The 23,117-nt window shown below is 41.6% G+C and overlaps 1 protein-coding gene across 2 annotated transcripts; it reads right to left on the bottom strand.

Moving 5' to 3' along the window:
- Positions 1-3,387: 3,387 nt before the first annotated feature.
- On the bottom strand, positions 3,388-14,775 carry ssrp1a (structure specific recognition protein 1a). Of its 2 annotated transcripts, XM_041048790.1 has the most exons (19): positions 14,721-14,775; positions 13,191-13,270; positions 12,642-12,827; positions 10,328-10,433; positions 10,030-10,223; positions 9,827-9,927; positions 9,498-9,627; positions 9,222-9,325; positions 8,770-8,898; positions 8,475-8,696; positions 8,109-8,181; positions 7,970-7,975; positions 6,538-6,670; positions 6,391-6,436; positions 6,133-6,265; positions 5,775-5,942; positions 4,944-5,041; positions 4,677-4,851; positions 3,388-3,965 (listed from the first exon to the last, which is right to left on the bottom strand). In XM_041048790.1, exons 2-19 carry the CDS (start codon positions 13,242-13,244, stop codon positions 3,894-3,896), a joined length of 2,130 nt encoding a protein of 709 aa, XP_040904724.1. In that variant the 5' UTR covers positions 13,245-13,270; positions 14,721-14,775; the 3' UTR covers positions 3,388-3,893. The 2 variants fall into 2 exon arrangements, with proteins under 2 accessions (XP_040904724.1, XP_040904725.1); XM_041048791.1 differs by lacking the exon at positions 7,970-7,975.
- Between the last annotated feature and the right edge of the window lie 8,342 nt (positions 14,776-23,117).

Raw genomic sequence — 23,117 nt, 5'->3', positions numbered from 1 at the left:
ATCATCAGTTACAATCAGGAAAAAGAATAGAAAATGTGGGATATTTCAGTTTTGAGAACAAAGTTAGACTATCCATATAAATATTGCAATATAAAATGTATTGGTATATTGCCCACTCCTGATGGAAGGCCTGCACATACCAGGAAATTTTGGGGAAAAACTCAAATCAGTTGGGTTGCGTCCACCATTCACTGCAATTTAAGTCTTTGTTTTTCCATAATCCAGGCTGAGAAAATACTTTTATTAGTACTTCTAAGTATTTTGTTGTAAAAGTACTAAACCAAAAAGTTTTCAGACTGCCACCACTGGAACGACTTACAGACAGAGCCAGTCAGGACCAAGTTCATCTGAGATGCATTTACGCTTTCTCAAAATTGGCTGTGAAAACGTTGAAAATGTAACTACTCGAATATTCAGCACGTCTCCATTAAACACCATTTTGTTGCATTTCTGTACATCAAAAGTATAAAAAAAAAAAAAAAAATCCAATTCTATACTTAAGGCTCCTATAAGAGCCTTGAGCACTGTAATAAATTACAAACTGTGGCATTACTGACAACTGTGCAATAATTGCGACATATGATACGACCACTTCTCAACACACTCATGAGCACCAGCAGCATTACTGTCTCACACCAGGGAGATAATGTAATGATGCAATGACAGAGTCTGTATATGTGTGTGTGTGTGTGTAGATGTATGTGCCTAGAGACTATGTCATTTCTTAAGTGGGTCCATTATGTTTGTGGTCAATTAATGGTAACCTAACACAAAACAAGATACACATAAACACACATGCGGGCTGTGAACATACATTCAAACATGCACACGAGCTTTCAGGCTGCATGTGAGTGTAACGTTTATCCCAAAGGCATATTGTGAGAGTTCCTGTGATGGCCAGTGATACTGTGAAATCTATACATCTGCAAAGATGAGACACTGTTTGTCAAATTGCAGATGCAGACGAACATGAGCAGGGAGTGGAGGATTGAAAGGGGAAACCATTGTGAAAGCGATCATCATGCCACAGGAAGGGATCTATGTAAACACATTCACAGTCAATCCCTCTATGACTGCTACACTTTGGACATGCCTACACACACGCACCCACCCAAGATTACATGAACACAACTTCATACATCAACACACCACATGAAGAAGGACCTAGATACTCTGCCTCAGTCTGTACTGGTGCAGTCACATTTGTATTTGCAACAGCTTTGGCTCTAAGGATGGCAGCACAGGTATTTATGTTCCCCAGAGGATGAATGAAAGTTTTCACTTGTCCTACAGAAATATCTCTACATTTGTTTGAGGAATCGACAGAAGAGCTCTATCAGACGATGTGAACTATCCTGTCACCCGCCATTTCAAATAATTTTCACAACCTATGTCCTTTAAGTTAGTTAAGTTTATACTTTATTGGTCCCTCCAGGGGAAATTACTCTCTGCATTTTACCCACACAAAGTGGGCGAAACACACACAAGCATGCACATGCACTAGAGACGCTGTGGCAGGGGGCTTCACTAGAAGGAGCTCGGTGCCTTGCTCAGGGGCACCATGGCCATGGTCGCGTCTCCTTCACCACCACCCATATCCATTGTGCGTATCCATTGGTCGAGGAATCGAACCAGCGACCCTCCGATCTCCGGGCGGTCCAAAGTCGCAGGCTTAACTTTCTGAGCGACGGCCGCCCCCTATGATACCAGGGCACTGAACACATTGTCATATGATTAAACTGTTCGTGCCCCCGTCGGAGTAATCACTTAGGTGATCCCCTGGCTTTATTTGATCAGGTCACCATTTTTGTTTCTTCAGTACTTTGGTTTATGACCAAATACCTGCAGAACACATGACATTCCCATGAGCCTTAGCCCCACTGTGCTGGAGCAATATGGTGAATATAATCAGCTTTATACCTGCTAAACATCATGTTAGCATTTAGCTCAAATATCTCAGTACATTCTCACAGGATGAAAAACAAGATGTTTCAAAATATGACTCGCAAAGTGATCTTTATGCGGGAATAGATTCAAATGAGTCAACTGAAAAGTTACTCATGTTAAAAATGTCAACCGACATTAAAAAAACAAAAGGTTATTCTTAGGACATCCAGTCAGTGTTACTGCAGCAGAAAAGGCAGGAAGAGTACCTTATCGTCAAAACCAGCACTGTCCAAGTGGAAAGAAACCACACATCCGGCTGTGTTTGGCTCTTAAAAACCACGCTCTTCAACTATAATATAGCAGCCCTTTTACAAACCGCCGTGTACTTAGGCCTCGGCCTCCCGTTTGAAACCACTGTCTCTCCAACATTCACTACTGCCGCCATCTAACTTCCCCTGATAACACACACTCCCAAACCACCCTGCCTGGTTAAATGGGCCTGATGTACAACACCACAGCAGATAGGAATCCCATGTGCAGCTGGTGAGTGTGAACACAATAAGAGCTTTTGCTCTACTCCTGTCAGGTAATGTTGGAGGGAACTTGCCGCCCAGTCCTACAATCGCAAAGTGAACCCTTTAAAATGGCGACATATCACAGCACAATGTAATAGAACTGCTCCGAGGTTCAAACATCATTCTTGACCTTGGCAAGAACGGCTGACAAAACATTCAGTAAGCTGTTCTGGAGCTTTTGCTCATATATCACATGATCTTCCTCAGCAGATGGAGTTTGGCAACTACAAAGGAATTATAGACATTCAAATTTTCTTTTCATTGTTTTCAAAGCATTTCAAGGACTTCTTATCCATGTTGGCTAAAAAATTGGACATGTTATCCCAGGAAAAAACACAGGTGTTACTAACAGCACTATTCGAGTGTCCCAGCAAGCCATTACAGTGTGACAGTGAGCCAGCGTGCACAATCCCAGGACCCTGAAACCGAAGGAGCTAAACAGAATCCAGCCATCATTAATTTTACACTACACTCCCACACAGATGTTTTAACTTCTTAAGGCTGACTGAACATGTGAAACAGAGACAAGAGCGAGAATTAAGTCCATCAAACACAAGCTGCATCCAAAAATAACTCCCTCTTTCACGGATACCTATATAAAGGATAATTGGTAGTTTACAGTGAGCAGTAAATTGAGAATCCAGATACTTCATCATTTTGCTTCATCATTGATGGGTGTGAGCTTGTACTACAGTGATTTTTACATCTAGAAAATATGGAGTATTGCGTTTTGGTAAATAGGGAGTCGTTCTGGATATAGCAGCTGTCTGTACACATGAAAAAGGTCTTATCAGCCAACAGGTGAAAACATCTGGGTGGGTTTTTAAAAAATGGATTTAAAGCTGCTGGTGTCTCACTCACTCAATATCACCCAGCAGAATTATGCAAACGGTTGTGTACACAAAACCAATAAAGAATATTTATTAAAAATTATTCATTTATTTCAGCCTGAAAACATGACATGGGAAAATGTAAAAAAAAAAAAAAAGAGAGAAAATCCTTACTTACAGTTTTTAGATTCTCTACACAAGAGGAACAAAATGGCTTCGTATTATCTCCTTTCTGTCTTATCCACATTAATCAACTAATAACTCCTACACTCCTCCGTGCTATAAATCTACAACCACCATCTCTCCATGGGTGAGAGACGAAAAAACCTTTCAAGGAAAAGAAAAAAACAACTGGTACTTCATGATAACACCATTTAACTGAGCTGTCAGTGTTAGAACCTGCTCAAACATCAAATATCACATGAGCTTTCAGTCTGTCACAAGATGAGTTTGTACCCTTGAAGGAGAACATGTAGAAGAAAAAGAAAAACCCAACTCAAGTCTGTTGATTTGTCTGTCAGTCTGTTTGTGTGATACCAACATGAAGAGTACAGATGCTTGGTCCTTGGTTTGTGTGTACGATGGGTGAGAGTGTTTGTGTTTAGTCAGACTCTTCCTCTGAGCTAGGGGGTGTGGACACGGCCTCTTCCTCCTCCTCATCGTCGTCTGATTCCTGGTTCAAGACAATATCAGGAGAGGGGTTAATTGTACAATAAAGATAAGTGCATCAGCACAATAAATATTATTCCGTCTTGAATCTGAGATAAAGTCAAAATGAAGCTGGAGACGAGAATAATACTGAGATCTTACTGAAGGCTCACATCTTAGTCTGATCAAACAGTTTTAAGGCTTCACAATGTTTTCAGTTTAACTAAGAGAAACCAGTTGTCAGGTGGTCCTTTGCCTCCACATCATCCATTACATTTGTTCAACATTCATTCAACATTCATTTACTTATGTTTGTTAGGCAACATCTTGCTAAAAAGGGAGGAGTAAGCTTCACAAGGCTGGGCGAGGAGTTTAAAATGCTGACAAACTTAGAATCTGAGCAGCATCCAGAGAGAAACCGATCAGTGAGTCAGGTCAAAGTGTCATATCTGTGAGATAAGTAACAGAAAATGTCAACGCAGAAATGACAAAAGATGAAGATGAAGTCATTTAGAAACTGTGTCCTCATGACACAGTTTGATCCTCAAACAAAACAAGTTAATATGGTGTTAAACAAATACAGTGGGCACAAATCACAATGTTTTTATCATCTGTTTGTTTGTCCCCTGCATCACTGACTGACTGACTCACTACCGCTCCTGAATTTTAATCTGTTTATGTTATCTGATAATGGATCCTGCTGTTGGATAATGAAGTTTATCATTTCTGGCTTTACCTTCTTCCTCTTGGACTTGCTCTTGTGGTCAGAGTCTGATGAACTCTCCTCGCTGGTCTCGATGAACTCGCGGCTCTTGAAGCTGTCGTTGCCTCCTCCCCGCTCCCTGTCCTTGTCTCCGCCGGAAGACTTCCTCTTCTTCTCGTCCTTTTTACCTGCAGACTTTTTACTCTCCCTAATGGCACAAGTGAGAAGATGACATATTTTTAAGACTCCTTGTGTCAAGAGACAAAGATTTTTAAAGAATGTGAAAGGTGTTAGCCGTACTTCTTGGAACTAGAGGTTGATCCGCCGCCACTCTCTGTGTACTCTTTCTTTGCTTTGTCATACTGCCTCTTGGCCTCTCCTGCCTTTGCTTCCCACTCCTAAATGAAATAGAAGCAGGAAAGTGTGGAGGAGAAATGAGTGAGACAGATTAAATAAAGACTGTACACATCGAAGAAGCACTGCTCTGCACTGCACAAGTTCAATGGAACTATCACATCTGGCATCTCGAAGAAGCTCCACTTTAAAACGCCTTCCATTGCTTTATGAAACTAAATGTTGTAAGGTAAGTGTAGGCTCCTTTCTGAAAAATAAACTGAAGAAAAACTCCAAAACTCCATCAATCACAGCCTGGAGCTTAATAGCGACATCTGCTGGACAAAAGTGACTCTGCGATGAATGAGGAGAAAGTTATTTTGTGAACAAAGTATAGTGCTGATATGGATTTAACATAGATATGAAATAATTGAATTGGATTATGTTTTTATGTTGAAGTACATAAAAGTATATATAGTCTTAAAATGATTTTGGTTCAGGTTAGTCACACACAAACTTGATGGCGCACTGAGTAACATTGACCGTAGAGAAGAAAGTTGTAAAAAGTCAAACAGTTTGAATTATAAATGAGAAGGCATTTCCTGGTACATCTAAATCCGTCTAAATGAATACTTTTATTTCATTCTGTGGTTGCATTCATTCTCTGTGGGCACAATGGTCCTGTACTGCTTCACTCACTGGGAGCCACTCTGATAATAAAGCTTAACTTAGAACTCTCACTCTTGTAAAGCTTAATATCTGGCACGAGAACAGACGAGTGACTCTTTCCTGTCTCACCTCCTTCTCATCTTTGCCCAGCTGTCTCCACATCTCTCCGGCCTTCTTGGAGATCTCAGTGATGGAGATGCCCGGATTCTCCGACTTGATTCGCTCACGGCTGGAGTTCAGCCACAGCATGTAGGCACTCATCGGCCTCTTGGGGCCGCCGCTATCTTTCTGCTTCTTCTACTCAGATTGAAGAAAGGAGGGAAGTCAGCAGGTAACTGTGTGCAATTATACAGTTTATATACAATGTTCATAAGTTTGCAATAACAGGCGCAAAAAAAAAAAGAAACAGAAAAATTGCTTCCTGAAACTTGTCTGCTTTCAACCCTTACACAGTAATATTTCTCTCATGTCCAAAGGGCTGTCTCACCTCTTTGCGTGGTTTCCTTTCTTTTTTCTCCTTCACAACTTTGGCTTTCTTGGCCTTCTTCTTCTTTGCGCTCTCATCTTCGCTTTCATCCCCTTCTTCGCTGCTGTCGCTTGCTGAGGCGTTGCTGTCGTACCTGATTCGGTAATGGAGAAAGTTGAGGTGGTTGAAAGAAGCCAACGATGATGGCTGCTGAAATGTATTCCTAGAGAAAGATGTTCTAGCAAAGAGTGAACAGACTCGAACAGAACAGTCACTTACTCTTCTGCAATGTCATCGTCTTCTTCTCCAGGGTTAAATGACTCATCTAGAAAGTGAAACAGGAGAGAAAAGCCCACAATCAAACCTTCTGATCGTCCGAAGTCAACCTGTATTCCTTATGTCTGTCATACTGAGACAGTCACTCACCACTTCCACCATCTGATTCGTCGCTGTTGTTGCCCTCTTCTCTGATCTTGCCTTCAGCCTTCATCCTCTCCAGGTAGGCATCGTGCTGGTCATCGTCTGAGTCGCTGTACTCGTCAATCTTACCCTTCATGCCCTGAAAGTAAACTGCGTGGTCAAACCAACAAAACAAAACAAAAGAAAACAAACAAAAAAAAACCCAAAACACTACCCACTGAGGAGAGTTCCTTAAGATACAATAACTTAGAGAGAAGCTCAACTGAAGAAATAGAAATCATCTCAGGGCAGCAATTAACCATTATTTTATGATCAATTAATCGTTTAGCCAATCAAAGGTCAGACAATAGAAAAAAAACGCCAATCTGAATTTTTCACACAACATGTTTTGTCCAAACAATTTAAAACCCAAAGATATTTAATTTACAGTGATACAAAACAGCACAAACCACAATGGAGAAGCAGGAAATTTGGAATTTTGGCTTAATAAAGGACTGAAACGATTAATCGATTATCAAAATTGCAGTTGATTAATTTTCTCTTGCAACCTCAAGGTTGACACCCCCCACAAGCAATGGCAAGTTAAATCTGAGGGAGCTGCAGCCTTATTAAGGATAGGAAGTTTACTTTACTCTTGTGAACTAGTGGATAATTTTGGGTCTTTAAGGCCTTTAATCAGTCTATGACTAAAGTGGAGGGTGAGGGGGTTTGTGGCTTTATTTTAAAGATCATGTACCAAAAAGGCTGGAAGCCACTGGACTGTGTTTTCATGTCAGACCCAAACCATGAACTAAACTACTTTCTTCTCCTTCCTGTCTTCGTGCATCAGTATCTGTGTCTGCCAGGGGAAGGACAGACAACAAGTGAGCGCGGCTCTTATTAAAACACCAACAGGAAATGGAGAACAGGTCCATTCATTTTCATTGACCTGCTCTGCTGACCCTGTCACCAGGGCAACGGATAGCCCTCGTTCCAGTGAAACCAAGCTGGTGCTTCAGCTGTACTGCCAGACAGACCAGGGACTTGTATATGTCAACGGACAGCATTATGGGTAATGCAATCAGCACTGCCCATGTTAGGCAGCAGTCATGTAATGACAGCTGTGTCAAGTGTTAAAGCACACCAGAAGCCCCCGGGCCACACATTAGTCAGCATAATGCAAACAAACGTGCACACGCACACACACACACTCTCAATGGAGTTATCAGTCACACACTCCTTCATCCCCATGTCTCATGATTAATCATAAATCACTCGATATTTATCAGGCTCACCACCAATCCTATTGGTAAAGTCAAACCAAAATCAAGATCATTAAACACAATTCTCAGTAACATACACACGCACACGTCAGCGGCACGCCATGCAAGCAGAAATCACTCCACACCAATAAAAATCAAGAGCCTAATCCACACGTGACGCCCATGACCATACCCACCTTCTTCTACAAGGGTACAAGGACAGACACACAGGAGAAGGGCAACAAGCATCAATATCTGGGATGGAATAAGTCTGACAAACTGGTGCGATAATCTTTGCTTACAAAATGGGAGATGCTCAAATGGCAAAAGTGTTACCTCTTTGAACCCTCTGTTCTTGATGTTGAGCTTCTTGGCGTTAACGAAGTCAAACAGTTTGCCGTACTCTTCTCTAAAAGAGGAAGACAGAGGTTACTTTGGCTGAAATCCACTGTATAAGTTCAGAGCTGGATGATATGATCTACAATCTTAATCACAATGAACTGTCACATTCATGTAAACAGCAATGAATGGATCGGATTTCAGTCGGATTAGTTAATGCATGTCTTCAGCTGCAGTCATGGAGCAGGCTTTTATGTTATGTTACTTTATGGTTCATGTTAATCTCATAACCAGGTTACTAGTTTTTCATGATAGATCTACTCATGTTGTATAACAAAGGAATTACAAAGTTAATGTCCTCACCTCTCAATGCTGCTGAAGGTGTACTGGTTTCCTTGCTTGGTCTCAATCTCAAAGTCGAAGGAACGCGTGGTGGTGGTGCCTCGGGCAAAGTTGACGCAGGAGATCTCCTCAAACCGAAGGTGCACAGGCGGCTTGTGGACGTAGATGAAGCCTCTCTCCAGCGGGTAGAGGAGGCCTGAGGAGGCCTTGTAGGAGCAGGTGATGCACTGAGCCCCAGAATGACTGTGGGAGAACGAGGCGTGTTTAACTGCACTTACTTACGTAAATAAAAATGTGTTTTAAATGAGGTGCCTACCCCTGGAAGTTTCCAGGCACGGTGATCTTGCGGTTGACAAGTGCCTTCATCACTCTGCTGACCATCTCATACAGCGACCCCGACATGTTCTTACTGAGTTTGCCCTCAAAACGTCGCTCCACATCTTCCCTGTTAAACACACAGAAGACAGGACAGGTTTACTATCTATCTTCCTGGTATTTGTGAGCAACAATGCAAAGAACAGAGGAACCTGCTTGTGCTAATGTAAGCATAAGAAATGTACTCCTTCAGAGCTTTGCTTCCCCCTGGTGGATACATGCTTTGCAATATTAAAAAGTGTGCATCGAATAGTTGGCTGTTATCATGAAGCTGCACAAGCACAAGTGGAATTCTGCGTTATAAATGTAACAGGGCTTTTATACAAACTCTAAACTCACATATAGCTCATATAACACTTGGCTACATGGTGTTCTTTACTGTCACATACTCACTCGCTCATGTTGAGAGTAAGGTTGATGTTCTCTTCCTTGGAGAAGAGCAGAATCAGAAAGTGATAACGGGTCTGACCCTGCTTGATGGGAGGATCCAGACTGATCTATGAAAACACACACAAAGACAAAAAGAGGGTGAGAAGTGTGAGAAAATATAGGGGGATGGCAAAAACGAAGAAAGGAGCAGGAGAAGAACAGAAAGAGCGAAGTAAAAAAAAATGATTTGGGGTACAAACTCCATATAAGAAAGACTTTGTGTCACAAAAGTCCACTTACCACAAAGAACATCTGCCTCTGGTCCTTGTGTGGCAGCAGGAATAGACGGAGGACAGTAGTGTAGGGAATCTTGTAGTCAAAGGTCTTACCATGGAGGTGAAGGAAGGTCGGGTAGATACGGATGTCATATCTGAGGGAAGATAAAAAGAGAAACGAGGGCAGTTTAGCTGGATTTTTAACTAAGGTGAATGGTGTAAACAATGGTATTGTAGCTGAGGGAAGTGAACGCCAACACGTTCAAGGTAATTTATAGAAGTTCAAGGAGCTTTATATGAATAAATTCACCAAGTGCTGTGATTTAGTGACTGTGTTTTGTGTTTATTCTCTACCTTCCTCTGGGCGTAAGACACTGCAGCTCTTTGAAGATACACACAGCGTCTCCTGTGGCCTGGATCACATCCGCCTTAGACAACACATTCTGGGCAAATGCCTGTAGGAAAACACTCACTTTCAGCATTATCATAAAACAGAGATTTGCACTTTATGGAAAAAGAACTAGAGATAGAAATGGAAGTAGCGTGTTCTTCCTCACCTCGACGGGGTCTTGTCGTTCATCAGACTGGCTGGGCGGGACGTAGAATCGGACCTCCATGAGGGACACCTCGGTGTCATCATTCTGGTGAAACTCCAGAGTGACTTCGTTCTTCCCCGTGGCGCACTGGGAGACATTAGACAGCGGGATCTCGAACGCTGTATTGTCGTTTATATCAAACGATAACAGGGGCCCTGTGATGAGAGAGGGGACGGAGCAATGTCAGTGGCAGCTTACATTTCAAGATCTTTTAAACTGTATTTACAATATTTTTGGTTGCTGATGTGTGTATTTGTACCTGAGAATTTGGCCGTTCCCCAGTTCCAGCCCTTCACACTCATGTCCTTCTCTGTCAGCTCCACCTTGTAGTTAGCCTTGAAAAATTCAGAGATCTTCTCAAAGTCCTGGTGGAAAAGGGAGGAAATAAAAAAATGAAAAAGAGAAAAGGCTTAAAGTTAGTAAGGCAGCAAACACACTGGCACTGCACGGCTCAAGGCTTAGCAAAACAATGTCCAAAAAGAGTTAGAGGACGGGGGCTAATTAATCACAACTCAATTATAACTGCACCCGCCATCAGGCCTCTTGGGAACACTGGAAGCGAATGTAATCCATCCGCTCCTCTGTCCTCATCCCCTCCACACCAGTCCTGACAATCAGCCTGTTTATTTATCCTGCAGGCTCACTTACAACTGGAAAGGACTCACACTCACACACAGTGACAAACATATGCTCAATCACACACACACAGGCACTGTCCTGGTAGTGCACACACATGTGGAAATGATTGTGGTGTGCAAGTGTGTGTGCACGGTACAGAATGAGACTCTGTGGGAAACAGAGTTTACGCACCTGGATATCTGCCTGTCCATAAGGTTATTACAGCCAATTAGAGGCCAGAGAGTCAGAGAGTGTGTGTGTGTGTGTGTGTGTGAGCAAGTTCATCAGTGTGTATGTTAGCCAGGATTAAGGCATTGTTTAGACAAGGGAACATGTGTGAGCAGATGTGTAAATGCATAAAATCAGAGTTTGTGCAGACGTGACCCGTTGGCGTTGATGTGCAAGTGTGAGTGTGTGTGTGTGTGTGTGTGAGTGTGCGTGTGGGTGTGTTCATTCCCATTGTCCTCATCAGGCCTGCTGTTGAGTGTTTTTCTACTTCTCATTACAGTTTTGGCAGATTTGTTGTTGCTCTGCTCATTTAATCATAATAAACACAGACCCCCCACCACTACCCACCACAGACAAACACACAAACACACTCTTACCTAACATGACCACCCGCCCGTCTGTCTTTTATTACTACATTTTTCAACTCTGCTCTCCCAGCAATCTTCATCCACTCATTAGTTAAAATGCACACCCACTTCATCAGACTCAAACTCTATCAAAGAGTCAAACAAACATTTTTTCTGGTGCGTTACTTTGAATGTGAGCACATTTTTTCTACTAACCCCATATCACAAAAAACGTGAATTTTTGTCACGATAAGTAACTGAAATCCTGGTTGTTGATCAATTCTCTGTCATCTGACTAATTGTTTATGGCTCTAGCTTCAATGTCACATTTCCGTATTTGATGCTGCAGAAACATTTAGGTTGATATAGAAAAAGTTTTGAGGTCTATTAGCAAAATGCAACCGCAACGACAGTTGCATTCAATGTCTCACTCTCACAAGTAAAAAATGTCTTGTGCCGATTACAAATTAAGTGACTTGAACAGAGGACAATTACATGACACACAGCCCCTCTGGAAGAGATTCAGAATCTTGTTCATGGACCCTTTAGAAGGATAGATAAATCAAAGCGTCTGCTCAGCTCGCCAGCAGCTAAACCTCCAGCCAACTCCCGATTACTGACACTAGCTGTGGGATAATAAACAATGACATCACGGCCTGTGGTCTGGGACAAGAGGATCCATCTCCCAAAAAAAATTTGCTGATTAACCCCAGGGGACGCCACTGCTCACAGCCACAGACTCCAGGTTATACCCGCTGCTCCATTCTGGTCTTTCACTTGCGTGCTGACATTCCCCATACACTCAGAGCAGCGGGGGTAGAATGGGGGGGTGGGGGGGGGTTGGGGGGGGGGGTGATAAAAAACAAACACGACCACAATTTTTTTTTCTTGTCTGTCCTCTGAGCCAAATTGTTGCAGTGGATTGATATAAACACTGACTCACATGAGCCCATGATTACACTGTTTATGGAACACACATGCTAGTGCTGGTTTCCCTCATTAATCCCATTAGGAGCTTTGGGGAGAAGAGTCGAATCATTCACATACTTTTGATAGCAACCCACACACAACACACACAGAAACAGACAGACAGACAGACAAACACACACACACACACATACACACAGTGGCCTTCTCTCAAGTCGGTAGAATTTTTCCGTGGAAATATCAGACGCGGGATGGAAGCTGTTTAGTGGTGGTCCCTTTGCTTGTGTTACATCTTGTGTTATAAACACGGCACTGAACAAACCAGCTGCGTGTCCATCTGTAATATTCCACTGTTGCTCGAGAACCTTCTAAACTTTGTGCACACACACACACAAATTAACAACATTTACAGAGCCTGCAAGTCTTAGTCTCGTGCGTGCAGAACACACTCACCGTGTCCCGGAAGCCGTCATATTTGTAGATGTGTCCTGTGCTGGTGCCCAGTTTGATGCCGTGACCTAAACACACTCGTCTCCACTGGGCCAGGTTGAGCTCACCAGCCGGGATGCTGTCCACCTTCCCCGTCTTGCTGCTCTTATAAACCACATTTTGCTTGCTGAAACGCAGCCGCCCGTCGTTCTGCAGCAGCAAAGGGAAGAGACACAAAGAGACAGAGGACTTGTTATAAAATGTTGTGATTTAAAGCTCAAGTTATTTAGGACTATTTAAAAAGATATTCCAACTTAGCCTATGCATTCACATCATAAATCATGACATATTTCTCTCACTTATGTGATAGTACATAACAATAAAAGTATCAATATCAATGATCCTGGCCCTGGTATTGGTATCAGCTCAAAACCAAATTTTATGATAATGACCACCCCTGCTTTTTAAAGTGGATATCAACCAAAGTATTGATAGGATTCTGAACAGCTGTCCAGTATGGTTACTCTCTACAGATAAGTTTAGAGCGGAGAGATGGTTGATGAACATACTGACCCATGAGCCTTTAACCTCTTGGTAAATCTCGTTGAACTCCAGCGTGTCTCCCATCTCAGCTACAGGCGATGACTGATACTCTATAGACAGGCAGAAGAAAATACATTAGACAGGCCCAATCATTAAAAAGGGCTAACATTAAGTCTGACACACTTATAATTGGCCTTTTTAAACTGTATTTTCAGTTTGGAGCATGAAGTTCCAATTTGTCTTTAAAACTGTCATTTTTTGGGAATGAAAACAACTGCAATTCTGATCCTTTATGATTTTACACAGACACACAAATGCCAAAAAAATACTAAAATCATGCCAGTGGAAAGAAAAAGGTGGAACTAGACCGTTCTACACTTTTATTGTTTTTCCCTCATTACTGCAGACACACACAACAAGAGAAGTTGACGTAACTTGCTACAAAACACATCCAAACAGTGATGTTGGTCAGTAAATTACACTGCCAATTCATTAGTTTCATACAGGAAGAAGACTGTAAGATGCTTCCCATTTAATGCAGTTTAATAAATTATGTTAAACAACAAGTTAAACACACTTACGCTCCTTTCTCTGCTTTTTTTCTGTTAGTCAGAGAATGATCCTCATCAGCACCATTCAACTATCAGTTATGTCTCATTTGCATTTCAGCGGGCGAAAGACACAAGTCATTGGTTTGACACACTGCGCACTGGAGTTAGAGCCAAAATACTGGGACCCCTGTTATTTTACCGAGTCGTCATATTGCCCACCTCTGGTAATTTACACAGCTTTCCTCTGTTAGTTTGAGCGCCCGATCACAGCCCCAGGATATAACTTTATTCTAATGAAAACATCATGGTCAGGCATAGTGACTGAGCATAACACTAAGTCACACTGCAGGAGGAGAGAGAACCTGTCATGCTATGATGCTATAAAAACTAAAACAAACATTTTATAGTTTCTAAAGTTAACTTTGGTTGTCTTTTTATTTTTTTTTAATTTGCTTTTCTGAGTGCGCTCTCAGTTTATAAAGCACCGAGTAGAGTTGTGAGCTAGCAAACAGCAACCATTAGTAACTCTTAGCAGTAACAACCAAACAGCGACGGTTCACGAAAGTTTCAAATGTTATTTCCTTCTGGTATAAACTGGGTAGTAACGGTTACCGTTAGGGCTAATTTTTAAGTGAATATACTAGCATATACACATATATACCATATATACTAACATCCACGCTGTGCCACCAACAATAGCTAGGCTAACTTGAGCTACACTTGAGGTACGCTTCTTTTAGTACAACGTTGCACGAGGTCCACAAATTAATGAAGCAAAGAACGATACTCGCTGCAGCACCGCCCCTTAGAGACAAAGCGTGTGCCAAATCGAGCGCTCCGCCAGGGGCTAGGCCGGTGTACAAGAACCAAGTGATGATCGGTTACTTTTGTAAACGAAATAGCTCCAAATAAAGCACATAGGTAACATGCGCTCCCTTGTTACTTACAAATATCAACAAATTAGTTTCTAAATAAGAGAATAATACGATTTGAAAACTTAATGTCTTACTGTGAATATGATGAGCAGCTTCTCCTGTTTCCCGCGTGTAGCATCGGGAGCTAGTGCTACGTCACAGGAAAGAGTCAGGGGATGTTTGTATTTACTTCCGGTTGGGTGAACGGTTTTTATTTTAATCATTTAAGTCTTAAATGGAAGCAAAACACACTCAGAAGTGTTTACATACAGCCGTTTGTGTGGCGGTTGAAACGTCGACCCACTCACGGCAACCCCAGTTTGAAAACACAAAGTAGATACTGAGTCTGCGCGGGGCCGTGCAGACTGCAGTAACCACTCACCGCCACTGGGCGGCACACAACACACCTGATAAAATAGACCCATAATATTCTATTCACTTCAATTGTATTCTAATGTCAGAATTGTAATATTAAATACTAAACTAAATATTACTAAAGACTCAAACAATGGAGTTCCCTGTCTCTAGTAGTTAAACAATAAGAGTGAAAGGTGAATATTAGGTTACATCATTTTCTAAATCACAGTCTAAGTAGTTATTTAGCTTTTGAAACAAGCAGACTTCACGTGACTGTAAACAGGCACTGAATCAAATAAAACAAGACGCTTATGGTCAGATTAATCTGTTGGGGAAAGAACTGTGTGGTCCTCTATCCCACTCTCCGTGCAATGTGTATAGTTTTTCTAACTGGCCTTAGATTTGTTCGATGGTAATTTGATTATACACATTAATTTAAGAAAATGCAACATATAGGCTAAGAACTAAACTGAGACAAACGTCTTAAAACTAGTAAAAAAATTTTAAACATGGACTCACTTTAAGATACACCAGAGCACAGCCTTCAGCATGTATTTTATTATTGTACTTTAGTGGCGCATATTCCAAAAGAAAATTTAAATTAAACTTTCATAAAGCAGCTGATACACAGTGAGTGGGAAGCTTCTGGGGGACCCTGGCCTTCTGCCCCCTCCCTTGGCTTGAGGATACTGTCGATCCACGTAATCACGTCACTTCAATCCATTTCTGATTTCGATGGTAACATGGCATTGATGAAACACACAAACATCGCAGATTCAAATTCGGGAGATTAGGGTGGTTATTGGGGAATTTTACCGAGAGGCCCCGACAAACGGCAGTGAGAGCGAGTATCTTTTTCTTTCTTTCTTTATTTAGTTAGATCTTCTTTTTTTTCTTTTTTTTTTTAAATTTATGTTGGATCCATTACAAATAAACAACAGTAACAGTAGTGATCCGCTGCTGTTGCTATGCTGAGTGACAGCTGGAGGTGAGAGAAGGGGATCACTTTAATCCCACTGTCAATAAAAAACTAAAACCTGAGGAATGAAGGGAGAAGACAGAAACGTCGTGGAGCAGGCAAACACTTGTCTTCCTCCTCTCCCTTTTTTGACGAACAGACAGAAAAACAAACGGATTATTCCCCTGTAAGGCCTCAGTGTATACAGTACTTTGATAACTAGCGTCTTTATCGCACTTAATGGGAGGCCTCTAAATTTTATAGGCCTAAGTGTTCTTATAATATTTCTGTCAAACAGTATTCTCTTTATAGACTATTCAGTGAACTCTATTCTCACCAATCAAGTCAATTAAAGCTTTTGAATGATCTATTTTACTTTATTTCACATTTATATTTTCCTCCGATACTTTCATAATACTTTCAAGTTCAGTTATATGTCTATAAATTATTTGGAGATGACTCTGGGCCTTCTGTTGCGAAATTCTAATTTTAACTTTTTTTTTAAAAATTCAAAGATAAGCCCACGACTAATTAAGTACTTCAGAATCATTTTTAGATTTTTAATGTAAAAGGAGAAAAAAGCAAACACTTGTGGTTTGTCAGAGAGTTAGGTACAGAGAGAGAGAGAGGGATGAGGACAGAGGGAAACCGTGTAATTCCTCGCTTCCTGGTTGATTTGATGGCCGCAGGGTTGCCGAGTCCTCCTGGCCCGCGGTGAACTGGCGCGGTCGGACTCGCACCTTATTAAAGGGAAGCAGATTATAAGATCAAACGGCCGCGGCCAAGATTGTGTTCAGGAGGACGGCGAGAGGAGGGAGACAGAAATGAGTTGTGACAAGTCCCGTGGTTCAGCGGCTCTGTCAAGTTGAGCTGCGATGCGTCAACCCCGGTGAATCACCAGCACCGAGGAGGAGGACAACGAAAGATGGAGAGACAGGGATGGATGGGAAGGGGGGGGGGGGGGGGGGGGGGGGGGGAAAAAGAGGTGGAGGAGGAGGTACAAAAAGGCTCCGCCGACATTCAGTCTGTCACACAGACCACACACACCAAAGGCAACGGAGCGTCAATATTTCACCTCCATCCTGTGACTATCTCCTCTCTCTCTCTCTCAAACTGTAATACCTTTAACATAATCGATATTTCCATTTATAGGATTAAATCGACACCACCTGCAAATATTTTTTTTTCCTTCATCATCTCCGGAGTTGTCCGAGGGGAGGAGAGCAGATTTAATTGAGCCGACACATGATGAAAAGTTTGCGATTTTTTCAGGCAGCGAACTAATCTCATTCAAGAAAGAGGAGAGAGGACATCATTATCGGTTTATTTCAGCTCTTAAATCTGCCAGTGGAGGGACTTCTGAGAGCGCACTGGATGGAATAAAAGGATTTGGAGAAAAATGAAAAGGTTTTTGCGTAGGTAAGTCCACGAATCTAAAACTTTTAATGAAAGTTTAAAAAAAAAACAATAATAATCTTGTTCAGTCACCATATAAGGCTATGTATCAGATCAATTAAACTTTATTTAGTTGCTGTTTTCCTCGTTTATGTTTTTTTTTTTTAATGGATATTATAAGTTGTGAAAAGGCGCAGAGCAGAGTGCTACAGCATATTTTGGTGTGTGTTTTCTCATGTTGCTCATTTTCTAAATGTTATTCTATCTTATAGCTAAGTTGTGCATCAGTTTTGCAGCTAAAAACTAAAGAATCTAATTACAAACATGCTCTTAGTTGTAACCCTATAAAGAAATAAATTCAAATGCACCTTAATGTTTTTATTATTAATGTTTTTTTAAACATTAATAAAAGGTGGTTTTGAATCATTTCTTAACATTTGAAAATTAATGATGAAGAAACAGATGTGCTTGGAGGCTCATCACCAAGCCTCAAAGGCCATCACAGAATATTAATGGAACAAACAAACTAGATCAACACAGAGGGACATGTTATTTACCTTTAAAGTGATTTAGTATTTTTCAGATTCTCCAAGAAATGTGAGTGCAGTGTGAGAGGACTGAAGAAGAGTGTGTGTAGGTGTGTGTGTGTGTGTGTGTGTGTGTGTGTGTGTGTGTGTGTGTGTGTGTGTGGGGGGGGGGGGGGGGGGGGGGGGGTCTTATTCACAGTAAAAAATGACATGAGTTGAAGGGGTCGGAGGCCGCTAAAGCCCCTGTCTAGTTAGCTGTCACTGATATGAGAAAGTACATGATTCACGTTAGTCAGGGTGTGAGAGGACACACACTCACACACACACACACACACACACACACACACACACACACACACACCTACACACACAAACACTTTTCCCCCCCTGGGATGACTTATGCGGCTGCTGCTCCTTGTCTATGAAAAGGAGGACAAGGAGGTGAGGGGGAAAGAGGGAAAGACGGCACTGAAGGATGGCTGTGTGATGAAATGATGCGCTGAACAGAAGATTACCAACTTCCTCTCTTCCTCTGTACCACCCCCCCCCCCCCCCCCACATCTCCTGATCTCCTATCATCCTCCCCCTTTCTCTCCGTCCCGTCCGTCAAGGTGGTCACAATCATGTGAACCCGTCTGGCCATCAGCAAATTTGGTGTGTAACTTTAACTTCAGAGGGACAATAAATAGAGCTGAGGGCAGCACAGACTGCTGCTCCCTCTGATACCCAGAGCAAATAAATACACAGAAACCTTAGCTGTTTAAGTACACGCCACCTTTCTCACACACATACACACACGCACGCATGCACATTTACCTCCCCAGGTGGACACACACACACAGATAAATACACAACAATGTAGACGAAAAACATTCTTTTCTGACCATTACTGATTTTAAACACACATAACCTTTCCTCTCTCTCTCTCTCTCTCTCTCTCTCTCTCTCTCTCTCTCTCTCTCTCTCTCTCTCTCTCTTGTTGCACACACACACACAGCCACACACACAGACATGGCCTGTTATTGCCGGGAGGGTTGGATTAGTGTCGGTGTGTTTCAGATAAAAGTGTAAGTGTGTGTTGGACCAGTGAGTTCAAACACATCAGCCGATAGGAAGAAACAAAGGAAGAGAGAGAGAGAGAGAAAGGGAGAGGAGGATGAGCAAAAGAGAGGAAAAAGTGAACCTTTCACATCTTCTGATTCGCTCAGCGCCATCCTCAATTCTTCATGGTATATATAAAGGGATGTCAAGAGGCGGGGGGAGGTTGTGTGTGTGTGTGTGTGTTGGGGGTGAGAGAGAGTAAAGAGAGGTAGAGACAGATAAAAGTAAATAGAGAGTGAGAGAGTGAGAGGGAAGGAGGAACTGGCGGTAGAGGGGTTAATGCAGTGCAGATTGACAGAAGTTAGCAGCACCCAGAGGGAAAGAGAGAGGAGAGAGCAGGGGGGAATGATATAAAATGAGTCGGTCACGCTTTGAACAGTTACACATGCTGTTTACATTTTTCCCAAATTAACATGGCCCCTCGCTTCAGAAAACTCTCCCTCACCGGCTCCCTCTCTCTCTCCCTCTCTCCCCTCCACCAACTCCTTTTCCTCTCCCTCCTTCCTCTCAAATCCTCTCTTCCTCCTCCTCCTCCTCCTTCTCCCCTCTGTCTCTATCCTTCAAGGCCCCAAAATATCTGTCCTCACTTTCAGATCCTTTGGCTTAAGTAAAAGTAGTAATGCCATAATATAGAAATACTCTTAGATATTGCTGTTAAAAGTTCAAAACTTTACTTATGAACAAGTAGTATCATCAGTTAGGTGCCCCAAAGCATTAAAAGTAAAAGTACTCATTACTCAGGAAGAATGGCCATTGTCAGTGTTGAGCTGTATTATTGAATTATAACGACTGTTGAATTAATGTTTCTTTCATTTTAACATTTTAACATTAATTTTTTATACATTGTTGAGTAGACATAAATAGCTGTACAACAATGCATTGTTTATTTTATGTGTTCATTTTAGATTTAAACAATGTTCATCTACCACAGGCAACAAGTAACAATAGCTGTGAAATAAATGTAGTGGAGTAAAACATATAATATTTGGCTCTGAAATGTAGTGGAGTTGAAGTACAAGGTGGAATGTAGTGAAGTACTCAAATAGATTGATAAATACACTATTAATGCCCAGAAGTGAAACAAGCTTGGTTGCACATATATCAAATAACTTAAAATGCTTAAGTCAAACAGCGGACAACATATGAAGGACATACTGCCACAACAAGAGCAACATGAACGCACAAAGTAACACATGATACAAAAAGACATCAGTGTAGCTCAGGGGCCCGCCTAGCCACTAAATTAAAAGGCAGTTTTTTCAATGCAATCGACCAATTAATAAATAAAGACTGACCAATAAATAAAACAGCTAAATACATATGAATACATATAAAATGGGACCATATAATTGGGCTGAAACTAAAAAGAATTTTCATTATCAATTAGCATGTCGATTACTCTGATTTATTGTTGAGCTCTTTGGTGTAAAGTGCGGGAAAATAATGAAATATCGCTTTTCACCATTACAGTTTTCTAAAGGGAAAAGGTGATGGCTTCATGTGCTCTGTTAAAGCAGCAAATCCTGATATTTGAGAAGCTGCAACGAGGGAAAATTAATTTTAAAAAAATCAATCCATTTCATCACAATAGTAGTAATAATATATTTTTCTATGCTTGAGCTAATAAACTAATTGTCTCAGCTCTAAATTCACAAAGAAGAGTTGTCACAGTTGTACATTACCTAGTTACTTTCCACCAGTGGTTTCATACTCTATCTTAAAGAAGTGATAGAGCTTTGATTTGAAAGGACTTTGATTTTTTAGGTATTTTTTGAAACAAAAACCACGAGGTCATGATGGAGAGCAGCCAGGGCAAGGGTAGCCAGGGGGTTTAAGAGGTAAATTAAAAACTGAAGGTCTGAATGAGGGGAAAAGGAGGAATGAAAGATGTCGATGGAAGGAACGAGTGGAGCCAATTAGTTAAAGGAAGAGAGGGGAGCAGTAATTAGGGAGAGAAAGGAAGGAAACTTTAAAATGGAAGTTCGATGTTTTAGGAAGATTTAGGGGGAGGGGGGGGGACAGATGAAGCGACAACAAAATTGAAACCAAACATGGCGATAAAGCATGGAGCGACTGGAATCCACGGATTTAAAAAAAGAAGGCAAGGATAGATTGGCTTATAAGGTGAAGAGGGAGACAGACAGCGAGGGAAAAAGGGGAGCTAGACGGAGGAAGCTGGGTTTATGAGTAGAGAGAAATGGTTGCACAGAGAATTTCTGGGCATAAACAAAATTTTTATTGCATTTTTTTAAACGTGTGTTTTCTTTCGCTTTTGTTTTTGGGTCATTGATGCTGTTTGGCAACTCCAGTGTGTGTCCAGTGCCAAGAGGATCAATTTGAAATTCAGTATGAACAAACTCCAGAGGAAGGAATCTCCTGGGAGAAGAGATGGGAAAAGTGTGTGTGTATGTACGCACGCATGTGTGTGTGTGTGTGTGTGTAGGAGATCCTTGAGTATGCACTTGAGTACACAGGGGTTTGTTTATATGTATTTATTCAGTATAACATTTGTGCATACATGGATCTACGCTGCAGTGCATAATCTGGATACATATGTGTATGTGTGCACATTTGCGTGTGCACGTTTGTGTGTGTTGAGTTAGTGGAGGAATGCACATTTGATTGAGTACAGACTGCACATAAATCTGGTCTGCAACTGTACACAGACGCACAACACCGACCCTGACCCTAGACTGTCAAACCCCTCCACCCCAACTCACCCCCACTCACCTCGCCGGCGGCCTAACGCCTGTCTCAGTCCACTTCCCCTGTGGCTCTATCCCTCACGTCAGTCTGTTGACGCATGTTTTTTGCCTCTGGCGTCCTGCACAGGTGTGTTTATGTTTAGGGTAAGTGTTATGACAGAAAGCAAAATTGCCACCAGGTACAGTGCAACAGAATAATTAAAAAACTATGCAAGAAACAAACAGCTTCTCTGGATTTGGCTCAGGCGGGTCTTTTCTTTCAACAAAGCCACAATGAGCCTGCAGCTCTGCCTCTGCCACGTTACCTAGATGACAAATGTACAAGGCAGGGCAGAGGATCAGTGAAAGAAATGTGACACTTGTGAAGATTTTTAAAAAATGTGACAGATAATGACATTTAAAAGAAACACAAGGCAAGTTATCACATGTCGCTAATGCGATGGGATAATGGGAGATTAATTCATTCTTGTTGGGGGTACAACCTTGATTTTATGCTGCATTCGCAAACTGTAAATTAGCTGAATTGATTCAATTAGTGTCGGTGCTGGAAGCCATTCAGACATAACTGCCAGACATGGTAGGGTTTGCAGCCATTTCGCTTCTGTTGTTCTTCTCAGTTGTCAGAAATTCCTGACATCTCCAACTTTGAATAAGAACTAGGAGGCGGAACGGTTTTGCCGACTATGCTGCTCAAAATCACAGTCTGAATGATATGACATGAACCTGGCATTAGAACATCTTATCACAATATCATTTTCTCTCCACAATGATGAGCTCATGTTTTGAACCGAGCTAAGGCTGTGTTCAGAATTGCAGCCCGAATCAAATTATCCTGATTGTAATCAGGTTTCTTTCAGTAAGTCTGGATTTTAAAAAAAAAATTAAAAAATTAAAAACAAAACATTAACAGCAATGAGATTTTCATGTGTGGGATTCAAACTGAATTTGTAGAGATGTGTCTGCAGACTCTCAGACTGGATTCAAATCTGTCTTTTAAGTCACTCACACATGAGACATAACATCAAAGTCCCATCCAGGGACTACAGCATAAAACATGGCTGGATACATCATTCACTCCTGTCTCTAATGTTGTGTAATATTGTCCTCTGATGCAGCTGAGGAGTTCTACACAGTGAATAAATGCAGCTCAAGTGTGAAGGACGAGAGGATGTAGTCTGCAACTATGACTGTTGGTTCTGGAAAACACACCACAGATGATATTTTAATCTTTTTCTCCAGAATGAGTCTGCGTGGCTTGATTAATGTTAAATCTTGTCAAAGTCTTAGAATGTATGCTTACCTAAAGTATGCCACTGCAGTGTACTATAGTTATCCTAATCAGCGTGACACTGGAAATGATAAACATCTCATTTGGGCCTGATTTATAACGTCTTCCACGTACTGATGTTTCCTCTCTGTTTAAGACCTCTTTCAAGTGGTTAGAGCAAC

The sequence above is a fragment of the Toxotes jaculatrix genome, chromosome 10, assembly GCF_017976425.1.
Source record: "Toxotes jaculatrix isolate fToxJac2 chromosome 10, fToxJac2.pri, whole genome shotgun sequence".
NCBI classification, from domain to species: Eukaryota; Metazoa; Chordata; class Actinopteri; family Toxotidae; genus Toxotes; species Toxotes jaculatrix.
This window is presented reverse-complemented; position numbering and strand designations above follow the sequence as displayed.

Coding starts and splice junctions, on each gene's coding strand:
- ssrp1a (XM_041048790.1), bottom strand. CDS start 13,244: ATGGGAGACACGCTGGAGTTCAACGAGATTTACCAAGAGGTTAAAGGC. Junction 10,434..12,641: donor ATGACGGCTTCCGGGACACG/GTGAGTGTGTTC, acceptor CTTTTCCACCAG/GACTTTGAGAAGATCTCTGA. Junction 9,628..9,826: donor TGTCTTACGCCCAGAGGAAG/GTAGAGAATAAA, acceptor ATCTTCCCTCAG/ATATGACATCCGTATCTACC.